This window comes from Dendrobates tinctorius, unplaced genomic scaffold (assembly GCF_039654945.1).
Source record: "Dendrobates tinctorius isolate UK_male_01 unplaced genomic scaffold, ASM3965494v1 ptg000147l, whole genome shotgun sequence".
In the NCBI taxonomy this organism is placed as follows: Eukaryota; Metazoa; Chordata; class Amphibia; order Anura; family Dendrobatidae; genus Dendrobates; species Dendrobates tinctorius.
Window position 1 is genome coordinate 1,500,703 of NW_027361814.1, and position 14,364 is coordinate 1,515,066.

The window sequence follows — 14,364 nt, forward strand, 5'->3', positions numbered from 1 at the left end:
AACTTTACATGACCTCTCCAGGACAGAGATTCTGCCAGATAATATACGCTCTTAAAGCGAAACCCACAGCACAAATGCAAAGCAAATCTAGCTTCATCACATGATGCATGCCCCTGAGAGAGAATGTGCGCCAAAGTGAGTTTAGAAGCCCAGTGCGCCAAACTGGCTCTTAAAGGGCCGACGCGCCAAAGTGATTCTTAAAGGGCCGGCGCACCAAAATGAGTCTTAAAGGGCAGACGCACAAAATCGAAAGCTGAGTGACCCCAGGCTCCAAATCGGAGGCTGATCGACCCTGGCCTACAAATCAGAGGCTGAGCCACCCTGGCCTCCAAATCGGACCCAGAGTGGCCCCGCCCACCAAATCGGACCCAGAGTGGCCCCGCCCACCAAATCGGACCCAGAGTGGCCCCGCCCACCAAATTGGACCCTGAAGGGCCCCGCCCACCAAATCGGACCCTGAGGGGCCCCGCCCACCAAATCAGACCCTGAGGGGCCCCGCCCACAAAATCGGACCCTGAGGGGACCCACCCACAAAATTGGACCCTGAGGGGATCCGGCCACAAAATCGGACCCTGAGGGGCCACACCCACAAAATCGGACCCTGAGGGGCCACACCCACAAAATCAGACCCTGAGGGATCCCGGCCACCAATTCAAGTCCTGAGGAGCCCAGGCCACCGAATCAGATCCTGAGGGGCCCCACCCACCAAATCAGACCCTGAGGCCAAAGTGGCCACTGAGAGGCACCCACAGTTAAAACGGATCCTGAGTTGAAAGTCTTGCAGGGGAAGCAGGCAAGTCTCTCTTAAAGGGGCAGCCCGGGCACCATTTCAAAGCACTATCTGTACTTCCTTTAGGAAATACACATCTAGTTCTGCTTCTTCTTCTTATTATTATTATTATTATTATTATTATTATTCAGTTGATTTTCCAAAATTAATGCTGTGGTGCTAATAAAAATATGGATATCTTATAGCCTACATATTGTAATATATTGTTTATATGCTTTGATATAGTGTGGTCATTAGACCAAGGGTGGAAAGTATTGCAAATATGAAATATGGTTGTTTGAATCCAAACACTATATTGCAATATACTATGGTGTAATATCATTAATGCTGAACTTTGATACTGAGACACAAAGCGTTTGCTCTGTGTCAATACAGTAAGACAAGAAATTGTTCTGTGGTCTTTGAAGCTCTGTGTTTCAAAGATTCCTTATCCTGATTTGCACACAAGTGATATTTGCTTTGACTGAATACTTTCTCTTTACTATACCCTGCCAATTGGGGGGTGGTTGATGGGAAGGAGCTTTCCAACTAATTCTGTGTGATGTATTCTTACATATGTGTTAGGACAATAGGAATAACAACTGTATAGATAATGAATATTTATGCTGCTTGAACAAGGAAGTCTTGTGCTCAGAAATAGTATGATTCTCGATTGACAAGAGAGACCAAAATGTTATGGTCTCATGTAGCAAGGTCATGCATGACATCAATAATCGAGGACCGATTGTGATACACATCTGACATGTATGCGTGTGTGCCTGGGTTACGATAGGTATCCAGTTTTCAGAATAGGTGATTATGGAAGTCATGCTGCCCATATGTTACCATCTTAGAGCGTTATGCTATGAGCATGAAGAGTTAACTTTGTAATAAGCAACATATGTTGAACTTTGAACAGTGATAGACAACTTTGACAAGTTGACCAGAGGCAAACAGGGCCTGGGTTATAATCAGTAGCAAAACAACCCTGATGCATTGTGCTATTGTTAAGAGACATACTAATGGCAAACAAATCTCTGGTTGGTGCAAACACACTAAGATTGTAGTAGTCTATAACAAACAGACCTTGAAGTCTTGTGCAGATTCAAGATTCTGATGCAGACTAAACATACTGCACAGTTGTAATGTGGGAGTGTTGTGTATAAAAAGGTGGACTCTGTGTCAGTGAGGGAGGGACATTTCCAGAAGGTATCATGGGTGCACGGTTTCTGTGATGAAAAGACCAGAGTTTTTCCTTCTCATTGACACTGTGGTCCCTCCAGTGGAGAAGTGATGTCACAATACTACTTGGTAATGTATGGATGCTTATTTCTCTATGTACTATAATTCATAATAATTGTATGATTCACATGAAATTAATTAACAAAATAGGGTAATATTATATCTGCCATTCCATTAATTTGGTGTTTTATCATTTAAATTAATCACTGTATAATAAAATTGTGTTATATCCAAGTGGTGCCTTCTTTAACCCCTTCACCCCCAAGGGTGGTTTGCACGTTCATGACCGGGCCAATTTTTACAATTCTGACCACTGTCCCTTTATGAGGTCATAACTCTGGAATGCTTCCATGGATCCCGGTGATTATGACACTGTTTTCTCGTGACATATTGTACTTCATGATAGTGGTAAAATTTCATTCAAATAACTTGCATTTATTTGTGAAAAAAACGGAAATTTGGCGAAAATGTTGAAAATTTCGCAATTTTCCAACTTTGAATTTTTATGCCCTTAAATCACAGAGATACGGCACACAAAAAACTTGATAACTAACATTTCCCACATGTTTACTTTACATCAGCACAATTTTGGAACCAAAATTTTTTTTTTTAGGAAGTTATAAGGGTTAAAAATTGACCAGCGATTTCTCATTTTTACAACACCATTTTATTTTTACGGACCACATCACATTTGAAGCCACTTTGAGGGGTCATATGACAGAAAATACCCAAAAGTGACACCATTCTAAAAACTGCACCCCTCAAGGTGCTCAAAACAACATTCAAGAAGTTTATTAACCCTTTAGGTGCGTCACAGGAATTTTTTTGAATATTTAAAAAATAATGAACATCTAACTTTTTTTCACCAAAAAAAATGCTTCAGGTTCAATTTTTTTTATTTTACCAAGGTTAACAGGAGAAATTGAACTTCAAAAGTTATTGTGTAATTTGTCCTGAGCACGCTGATACCTGATATGTGGGGGGAACGACTGTTTTGGCGCATGGCAGAGCTCAGAAAGGAAGGAGCGCCGTTTGACTTTTTCAATGCAAAATTGGCTGGAATTCAGATCGGACGCCATGTCACGTTTGGAGAGCCTCTGATGTACCAAAACAGTGGAAACCCCCTACAAGTGAACTCATTTTGGAAACTAGACCCCCCAAGGAACTTATCTAGATGTGTGGTGAGAACTTCGAACCCCAAGGGCTTCACAGAAGTTTATAACATACAGCCGTACAATTAAAAAATCATATTTTTTCCACAAAAATGATCTTTTCACCCTCAATTCTTATTTTTCCAAGGGTAACAGGACCCTAAAAGTTATTGTGCAATTTGTCCTGAGTACGCTGATACCCCACATGTGGGGGTAAACCACTATTTGGGCGAATGGCAGAGCTCGGAAGGGAAGCAGCGCCATTTGACGTTTTTGGCTGGAATTGAGATCGGACACCATGTTGCGATTGGAAAACCCCTGATGTACCAAAACAGTGGAAACCCCCCACAAATGACACCATTTTGTAAAGTATACCCCCCAAGGAACTTATCTAGATGTGTGGTGAGCACTTTGAACCCCCAAGTGCTTCACAGAAGTTTATAACGCCCGGGCGTGAAAATAAAGAATTCGTATTTTTTCCACAAACATGATCTTTTAGTCACCATTTTTTTATTTTCCTAAGGGTACCAGGAGAAATTAGACCCCAAAAGTTGTTGTCCAATTTGTCCTGAGTATGCTGATACCCCATATGTGGGAGAAAACTACTGCATGGGCACACGTCGGGGCTCGGAAGGGAAGTAGTGACGTTTTGGAATGCAGACTTTGATGGAATGGTCTGCGGGTGTCATGTTGCCTTTGGAGAGCCCCTAATGTACCTAAACAGTGGAAACCCCCCACAAATGACCCCATTTTGGAAACTAGACCCCCTAAGGAACTTATCTAGATGTGAGGAGAGCACTTTTTGAACCCCCAAGGGCTTCACAGAAGTTTATAATACCAGGGCATGAAAATAAAAAAATCGTATTTTTTTCACAAACATGATCAATTAGTCCCCAATTTTTTCATTTTCCCAAGAGTAACAGGAGAAATTGGACCCCAAAAGTTGTTGTCCAATTTGTCCTGAGTACACTGATACCCCATATGTGGGAGAAAACTATTGTATGGGCACACGTCGGGGCTCGGAAGGGAAGTAGTGACGTTTTGGAATGCAGACTTTGATGGAATGGTCTGCGGGTGTCATGTGCATTTGGAGAGCCCCTGATGTAACTAAACTATTGAAACTCCCCATAAAGGACCCCATTTTGGACACTAGACCCCCCACGGAACATATCTAGATGTGTGGTGAGCACTTTGAACCCCTAAGTGCTTCACAGAAGTTTATAACGCTCGGATGTGAAAATAAAAAAATCATTTTTTTCACACAAAAATGATATTTTTGCCCCCAATTTTTTATTTTCCTAAGGGTAACAGGAGAAATTGGACCCCAAAAGTTGTTTTGCAATTTGTCCTGAGTAGGCTGATACCCTACATGTGGGGGTAAAACACTGTTTGAGCGCATTGGCAGAGCTTGGAAGGGAAGGAGCACCATTTGACTTTTTCAACTCAGAATTGGCTGGAATTGAGATCAGACGCCATGTTGCATTTGCAGAGCCCCTGATGTGCCCAAACAGTGGAAACCCCCAATTCTAACTCGAACCCGAACCCCAACACACCCCTAACCCTAATCTCAGCCCTAAACCTAGCCCTAACCCTAGCCCTAACCCTAGCTCTAGCCCTAACCCTAACCCTAGCCCTAACCCTAACCCTAGCCCTGGACCTAACCCTAGCCCTAACCCTAATGGGAAAATGGAAATACATACATTTTTTTTATTTTATTATTTTTCCCTAACTAAGGGGGTGATAACGGGGGGTTTGATTTACTATTTATGGCGGTTTTTATGTTTGGCAGCTGTCATACGCTAAAAGACGCTTTTTATTGTAAAAATAGTTTTTGCATCACCACATATTGAGAGCTATAATTTTTCCATATTTCGACCCACCGAGTCATGTGAGGTCTTATTTTTGCGGGACGAGTTGACGTTTTTATTGGTACCATTTTCGGGCACGTGACATTTTTTGATCGCTTTTTATTCCGATTTTTGGGACGCAGAATGAACAAAAACCAGCGTTTCATGAATTTCTTTTGGGGGGGTGCGTTTACACCGTTCCGCGTGCGGTAAAATTGATAAAGCAGTTTTATTCTTCGGGTCAGTACGGTTACAGCGATACCTCATTTAGGTCATTTTTTATGTTTTGGTGGTTTTATGCAATGAAAACTATTTTATATAAAAAATAATTATCTTTCCATCGCTTTATTCTGCGAGCTGTAACTTTTTTATTTTTTCGCTGATGATGCTGTGTGGCGGCTCGTTTTTTGCGGGACAAGATGACGTTTTCAGCGGTACCATGGATATTTATATGCGTCTTTTTGATCATGCGTTATTACACTTTTTGTTTGGCGGTATGATAATAAATCATTATTTTTTGCTTCGTTTTTTATTTTTATTTTTTAAGGGGTTCGCTAAAGGGGTTAACTAATGGGACAGTTTTATAGGGCGGATCGCTTTTTTTTTATTTCCAAAAAATGGATTTATTAGGGGAATTTTTTTTTTTTTCTAATTTATTTGGCGATTTTTTTAAAAATTATTTTAACACTTTTTTTTATTTTTTTTTTAACTTTATTACATAGTCCCAGGTGGGACTTCACTGTCCTGTGACAGATCGCTGATCTGTCACATCACAGATCACTGTGACAGATCAGCGATTTGTCACAGGCACTACTGCAGACTTCCTCATGCCTGCGCTTTGCAGGCACTGAGTAAGCCAGCTCCCTGCAGGCCCCCGAAGGCCCCCGTCGCCATCTTGGATTCGGGGGCCTGTAGGGAAAGAGCCACCTGCAGCAGCGCTGCACATTGCGCTGCTGTGGGGGGCTCAGGGAAGCACAGAGGGAGCCCCCTCCCTGCCGATGCTTCCCTTTAACCCCCGGTACATCGCGATCATGTTTGATCACGGTGTGCAAGGGGTTAACGTGTCGGGGCGGTCCGTGACCGCCCCTGACACATTGTGCCGGGTGATAATCAGCTGACACCCGGCCGCGATCAGCGGCGCTCACCACGTGGGCGCCGCTGATCGCTCTAGACGTACTATCCCGTCCATGGGCATAGGGGCCCGGGTCCCATGGACGGGATAGTACGTCTGATGTCAGAAAGGGGTTAAAGCCGTATCCGAACCTTATTGCTAAACAGTTGGCAATACAAATGTGTCCCGAACCGCTACATGCACAGACTCCGTTGAGGTGTCGTTTCGAAGCCAGCGTCCACGAGTGGTGTGCTAAGTAATTTTCGTGTCGATTGAATTTGTAGTTTTTGCGCAATTTGCGTTTGAAAAAACATTTTCCTCAATGCATTTCAATAGGAAAATGTTGCCACAGGGAAAACGTGCCCTGAGGCGATTCAAATGGCAGTTAAGCTCATTGATATGCGCAGGCACAGCCAGTTACTATGCCAACGCCTACGAACTTTACATGACCCCAGCAGGACAGAGATTCTGCCAGATAATATCAGCTTTTAAAGCGAAACCCACAGCACAAATGCAAATCTAGCTTATTCACATGACGCATGCCCCTGAGAGAGAATGTGCGCCAAAGTGGATTTAGAAGCCCAGTGAGCCAAACTGACTCTTAAAGGGCTGACGCGCCAAAGTGATTCTTAAAGGACCAGTGCACCGAAATGAGTCTTAAAGGGCCGGTGCGCCAAATCGAAATCTGAGTGACCCCAAGCTCCAAATCGGAGGCTGAGCCAGAGTGGCCCCGCTCACCAAATCGGACCCTGAGGGGCCCCGTCCACCAAATCAAATCGGACCTTGAGGGGCCCCGCCCACCAAATCAGACCCTGAGGGGCCCCGCCCATCAAATCGGACCCTGAGGGGCCCCGCCCACCAAATCAGACCCTGAGGGGCCCCGCCCACCAAATCGGACCCTGAGGGGCCCCGCCCACCAAATCGGACCCAGAGTGGCCCTGCCCACCAAATCAGACCTGAGGGGTCCCGTCCACCAAATCAGACCCCAAGGGGCCCCGCCCAGAAAATCAGACCCAGAGTGGCCCCGCCCACCAAATCGGACCCAGAGTGGCCCCGCCCACCAAATCGGATCCAGAGTGGCCCCGCCCACCAAATCGGACCCTGAGGGTCCCCGCCCACCAAATCGGACCCAGAGTGGTCCCGCCCACCAAATCAGACCCAGAGTGGCCCCGCACACCAAATCGGACCCTGAGGGGCCCCGCACACCAAATCGGACCCAGAGTGGCCCTGCCCACCAAATCGGACCCAGAGTGGCCCCGCCCACCAAATCGATCAGACCCCAAGGGGCCCCGCCCACCAAATCGGACCAAGAGTGGCCCCGTCCACCAAATCAGACCCTAAGGGGCCCCACCCCCAAATCGGACCCTTAGGGGCCCCGCCCACCAAATCGGAACCAGAGGGGCCCCGCGCACCAAATCGGACCCAGAGGGGCCCCGCCCACCAAATCAGACCCAGAGTGGCCCTGTCCACCAAATCGGACCCAGAGTGGCCCCGCCCACCAAATCGGACCCATAGTAGCCCCGCCCACCAAATCAGACCCAGAGTGGCCCTGCCCACCAAATCGAACCCAGAGGGGCTCCGCCCACAAAATCGGACCCTGAGGGGCCCCAGCCACCAAATCGGACTCTGAGGGGCCCCAGTCACCAAATCAGACTCTGAGGGGCCCTGCCCACCAAACCGGACCATGAGGGGCTCCACCCACAAAACCAGACCCTGAGGGACCCCACCCACCGAATCAGACCCTGAGGGGCCCCACAGGCCAAAGTGGCCTCTGAGAGGCATTCACAGTTAAAACGGATCCTGAGTTGAAAGTCTTGCAGGGGCAGCAGGCAAGTCTCTCTTAAAGGGGCAGTCCGGGCACCATTTCAAAGCACTATCTGTACTTCCTTCAGGAAATACACATCTAGTTCTTCTTCTGCTTCTTCTTCTTATTATTCAGTTGATTTTCCGCAATTAATGCGGCCCGAACCGCTACATGCACAGACTCCATTGAGGTGTCGTTTCGAAGCCAGCATCCACGAGTGGTATGCTAAGTAATTTTCATGTCGATCGGATTTGTAGTTTTTGCGCAATTTGTGTTTGAAAAAACATTTTCCTCAATGCATTTCAATGGGAAAATGTTGCCACAGGGAAAACATGCCCTGAGGCGATTCAAATGGCAGTTAAGCTCATTGATATGCACAGGCAGACCCAGTTACTATGCCAACGCCTACGAACCTTACATGACCCCCCAGGACACAATTTCTGCCAGATAATTTCAGCTCTTAAAGCGAAACCCAGAGCACAAATGCAAATCTAGCTTCATCACATGATGCATGCCCCTGAGAGAGAATGTGCGCCAAAGTGGATTTAGAAGCCCAGTGAGCCAAACTGGCTCTTAAAGGGCCGACGCGCCAAAGTGATTCTTAAAGGGCCGGCGCACCGAAATGAGTCTTAAAGGGCCGGCGCGCCAAATCGAAAGCTGAGTGACCCCAGGCTCCAAATCGGAGGCTGAGCCACCCCGGCCTCCAAATCGGAGGTTGATTGACCCTGGCCTACAAATCAGAGGCTGAGCCACCCTGGCCTCCAAATCGGACCCAGAGTGGTCCCGCCCACCAAATCGGACCCTGAGGGGCCCCATCCACCAAAATCGGACCCTTAGGGGCCCCGCCCACCAAATCGGACCCTGAGGGGCCCTGCCCACCAAATCGGACCCTGAGGGGCCCCACCCACCAAATTGGACCCTGAGGGGCCCCGCCCACCAAATCGGACCCTGAGGGGCCCAGCCCACCAAATCGGACCCAGAGTAGCCCCGCCCACCAAATCAGACCCAGTGGCCCCGCCCGCCAAATCAGACCCAGAGTGGCCCCGCCCACCAAATCAGACTCTGAGGGGCCCTGACCACCAAATTGGACCCAGAGTGGCCCCGCCAACCAAATCGGATTCTGAGGGGCCGTCCACAAAATCAAACCCTGAGGGATCCATCCACCAATTCAAGCCCTGAGGAGCCTAGGCCACCAAATCAGACCCTGAGGGGCCACACAGGCCAAAGTGGCCCCTGAGAGGCACCCACAGTTAAAACGGATCCTGAGTTGAAAGTCATACAGGGGCTGCAGGCAAGTCTCTCTTAAAGGGGCAGCCCAGGCACCATTTCAAAGGACTATCTGTACTTCTTTCAGGAAATACACATATAGTTTTAAGTTTGCCATTCTAATAGTTGTTTATTTGGGCTCTTGGGTGAAAAGGGTTTTTCAGCAATTTAGAAATAATGATATATTATTAGCATAGGCAATCACTTCCTGATCAATGAGGGTCTACCGCTTGGTACCCCCAGCTACTCTCATAATAAAGGTTCCTTCACATTTTTTCTCTACACATCAAAGCTGCTGTCGACGCCTCTATTTCCTTGACCCTGTGGCCGCTCCACCCCACTAATCATAATATTATGGCTTATCGAAGAAAATGTATTTATGGGATATTTGGATGTTCAGGTGTTAACCGAGTTATACAAGGCATATTTTTTAGAAAAACAAATCCGTAATAAAATATTTCAGTAATAGCAATCCAACGTGATGATGGTTTCCACAGTTTAAAAAGAACTGAAGAAGTAATTGATGACTAAAAAAAAAGTGATGGAGATATAGTATGAATAAGCCAGGTGTAACAATTACTGACGAGTGTAAAAATATCCATTACAAGTTAAACGAATATTTATTAAGACAATATTAAAATATTTATTCACTACGATCCTACCTACTTACCATTAATTCCAGTCCAAACATAAACTCCAAGAGGTCCCAGGAATGTCAGATAAGGATTGCTGACGCTGTTCAGGCATGTAGTCACCGAGCCCAGGAATGATGAAATAAGGCCGATAACCAGTAATATTATGACTAAGACGTGGATGATTTTAATACCGTTTGTTTCCTTCAATACCTGAAAAACTAAAGATTAAGTTCAGTTAATAAATCTGGCAAAAAAAAAAAATATCATTAGGCAAGAAAACAATTCAGAGATTCGTTTCCTAAAGCAAATCACCATCAATGTTTACATAGATCTGTCATGGTGAGCGTGCTGAAAGAAGTTAGTGACAAACATTGATATGCTAGAGAGAAGGGTTCAGTGAAAAGGTATATATAGTAGGTATCCCATGCTAGGGTAAATAATTACAAGGATATATATGAACCTTATAGCATATAAATAGGACTTAGTGAAGACCAACTGTCCAAACCATGAAAGTTCAAGGAGGAAGAGGGGGAACACCGAAAAAGACAATCTCAGGTCCAAAGGGTAAAGTATATAAACTTTCTTTATTTAAGGATAGGCAGGTCAGGATAGGTGTAGACAGACACATAAAAACTGAATACACAATCCGTATGTAAAAAGGGGAGCGCCCGCCAGGGCCGTGGGGATACTCGGTACCGGGCCGGTTATTAAGGGGATGTGTCACCGCAGCAGTGACCCGGTCCGTGGCCCTGGGCATCCAATGAAAATGATTATAAAAGGGGGAAATAAAGTTTATAAGGGGTTAATTCGTAATGCCACCTGTGGTACTCGGCAATAAGGTGTTGGTCGCCGCTGCTTGAAAAGACCACTGGGGCTGATGGTGATGCAGCAGAGTTGGTACAGCTCTCCACAGGTAGCGCTAAGTCCCAGGACAATTATATTATAAAAGATGGTGATGATGGATGTAATGCAGGGCAGGTGTTGCAGTAAATAACTCTGAGGACACAGTTTCCTTTACCTTTACTGGATGTTCTGAGGTGCAGACCGGAGCACTGGTACAGGTGGAAATGGAGATCCGGGCAGCGTGGAAGCAATTTAGGTACCCCTAAGATGGTGTTGGAAGTCTCCTTACTGCGCTGTTCTCTGAGGTCCTTGCTGCCGGAAGCTATGCTCAGTCCTCTGTTCCTTACTGTTCTTTAGTCCTTGCCTGTATGGCAGGCAGCTTGAGCCTTTTATAGGTGTCACTCCTTCGTGTTGGCACCGGCTCTGGTATGCTGCTGTGCCTTCAGGTGTGTGACGGGGCCAGGAGGCCTGCAGTCTCCTGCCCTCCGGATTTAGCTGCTCCAATCCCCAGGCTTTCCTAAACTTCTACTTTCCTCTCTCTTCACTCTGCTCTTGGGACGAGCTCCTTACAGCTCCTGTCCCCTGTACAGACTCACCGTTGAAACGTCGCCACCTGAGGATCAGTAAAGTATCCACTTTTTTCACATTTAATTTGGAGTGCTGCCTATTTTTCTTGATTTATTAACTTGGTTGTTTGGACACTGCTGAATAGGTTTTTCACCAATTTTTTAATTTTGGTAGTGCTGCCCTTTTTTTTTATTTATATATATATATTTCAGGGGAGAGATTCATTATGTTTTAGTTTATTGGTTTAAATCCATGATAAGTCAGAGCTATGTCATATGTACAAAGTGAAAAATCACTTTACTATTTTATTACTTTAATGTAGCAAAAAGGAAGTAAATGTAACAACCCTGCTGGCATCGCTGCATGGCCTCCAATCCCCCACACATCAACTTACTCACTGCTCCAGGCCTTGCTGTGACTTCTGTCTGCTGCCAGCTCCATGCTCTGTGCCTCTTATCTCCTGTCTGCTCTGTGCATGTTTCCTGGCTGTGTGTATAGGGGTGCGGTGCCAGAACTCTCTGGTTCGTATGGGGTCATGGGGCACCTGTCTAATGTTCTCTGACCAATTACCAAGAGCGCTCTAGTATTTAGGACAGCTCCACCCAGTGGATCTTGCCTGTGCAATGTGTTAACTCAGTTAGTTTCTTGCTGTTGAGTAAGCCAGGTCCTGTCCTATGTTTCGCCTTTTCTGGAGACTTTATTCCTAATCTCTGTGTCTCTGTACCTTGCCTTGTATCGCTCTGTCTGCCCTCCGGGAGGCAGAATATCCTGGTCACTGTGCTATCACTCCTTGCCTTGTCTTATCCTGGTCTCTGTGTCTTTGCTCTAGCCCTGTCTTGTACCTGTCTTGCCGCCCTCCAGGTGGCAGTATATCCTGGTCTCTGTGCTATGGCTTCTAGCCTTGCCTTGTACCTGTGTATACTCTGGTCCCTGTGTCCTTGGTCCTATACTTTGTCTCGCACCGTTACTTTGTCTGAACTCTGTACTACCTTTGTCTGTCTGTCTCCTTGTCTTTGGCTTCTTTCCCTGCTGTGTCTTTCCTTGTGTCCTCCCTGTCTGCTTGTGTTCCGCACTCTTGCGGCTCTGTTTGTGCTCCAATTTTGCAACTCTGCCTGCTCTGTATTCTTTAGGCTCTGCCTTTGCTCAATTCTCTTGCGGTTCTGCTTGGTTCTGGCTCTGCTGCTGCAGAACCTCTTGCTGCTCTACTACTCTTCTCCGCAGTCTTGTGGCTCTGTTCGTGCTCCACTCTCTTGCAACTCTGCCAGCTCTGTACTCTTTAGGCTCTGCCTTGCTCCGTACTCTTGCAGTTCTGCTTTGTTCTGGTTCTGCTGCTGCAGAACCACTTGCTGCTCTACAACGCTTCTCCACAGCCTTGTGGTTCTCCTCCTGTGTGAACAGGCCCAAACCTGTTTTGTCATACCCCACACTTTCCTGTCAATACTCGCACCTGCTCCCCCTGTGTGAATAGGTCCAAACCTGTTCTGTCATACTCCACTCTTTTCTGTCAGTACCCGTACCTGCTCCTCCTGTGTGAACAGGTCCAAACCTGTTCAATCATGCTCCACTCTTTCCTGTCAGTACCCGTACCTGCTCCTCCTGTGTGAACAGGTCCAAACCTGTTCAATCATGCTCCACTCTTTCCTGTCAGTACCCGTACCTGCTCCCCCTGTGTGAACAGGCCCAAACCTGTTCTGTCATACTCCACTCTTTCCTGTCAGTACCCGTACCTGCTCCTCCTGTGTGAACAGGTCCAAACCTGTTCTGTCATACTCCACTCTTTCCTGTCAGTACCCGTACCTGCTCCCCCTGTGTGAACAGGCCCAAACCTGTTCAATCATGCTCCACTCTTTCCTGTCAGTACCCGTACCTGCTCCCCCTGTGTGAACAGGCCCAAACCTGTTCTGTCATACTCCACTCTTTCCTGTCAGTACCCTTACCTGCTCCTCCTGTGTGAACAGGTCCAAACCTGTTCTGTCATACTCCACTCTTTCCTGTCAGTACCCGTACCTGCTCCCCCTGTGTGAACAGGCCCAAACCTGTTCTGTCATACTCCACTCTTTCCTGTCAGTACCCGTACCTGCTCCTCCTGTGTGAACAGGTCCAAACCCGTTCAATCATGCTCCACTCTTTCCTGTCAGTACCCGTACCTGCTCCTCCTGTGTGAACAGGTCCAAACCTGTTCAATCATGCTCTACTCTTTCCTGTCAGTACCCGTACCTGCTCCCCCTGTGTGAACAGGTCCAAACCTGTTCTGTCATACTCCACTCTTTTCTGTCAGTACCCGTACCTGCTCCTCCTGTGTGAACAGGTCCAAACCTGTTCAATCATGCTCCACTCTTTCCTGTCAGTACCCGTACCTGCTCCTCCTGTGTGAACAGGTCCAAACCTGTTCAATCATACTCCACTCTTTCCTGTCAGTACCCGTACCTGCTCCCCCTGTGTGAACAGGCCCAAACCTGTTCTGTCATACTCCACTCTTTCCTGTCAGTACCCGTACCTGCTCCTCCTGTGTGAACAGGTCCAAACCTGTTCAATCATGCTCCACTCTTTCCTGTCTGAACCAGTACTAGCACCCACTGTGTGAACAGGTCTCTACCTGTTCCTTCATACACCACACCTGCCTGCCCTATGCCTCAGCCGTGCCTTCCTGCCCTGTGTCTCAGCCATGCCTACCTGCCATGTGTCTCAGCCGTGCCTGCCTGCCCCGTGCCTCAGCCATGCCTACCTGCCCTGTGTCTCTGCCGCGCCTGCCTGCCCTGAGTCTCAGCCATGCCCACCTGCCAGTGTCTCAGCCATGCCCACCTGCCAGTGTCTCAGCTGTACCTGCCTGCTCATGTCTCTGCCGTGCCTGCCTGCTAGTGTCTCAGCTGTGCCACCGTCTCCCCAAGTGGGATCAGCAGCCACAGCCAGACACCACCCTGGAGTGGCACCTGGCAGCTGCCTGCCACACAAGCCTGACCTCACCATCAGAGGCTCCAGTGAAAACCAAGGCAGCTGTCCTAGTCACTCCCCTTCCAGGGTAGTCTGCTTTGTGGCACAGTGGGGCCACAACCCTCTGGTTCAAGCCCACCAGTCAGGGAGTGAATGTGACAGTAAAGATAAATTATCAAGCTGGGTTCAGATTGGTTT

At 47.4% G+C, this 14,364-nt stretch overlaps 1 protein-coding gene across 1 annotated transcript in view; it reads right to left on the reverse strand.

The window, feature by feature from the left end:
- Positions 1 to 14,364, reverse strand: part of CLRN3 (clarin 3) — a 45,221-nt gene that overhangs the window by 14,061 nt on the left and 16,796 nt on the right. The window contains exon 2 of the mRNA XM_073546343.1: positions 9,861 to 10,043. Coding sequence (XP_073402444.1) covers positions 9,861 to 10,043 — 183 coding nt within the window. The remainder of the gene's footprint in view (positions 1 to 9,860; positions 10,044 to 14,364) is intronic.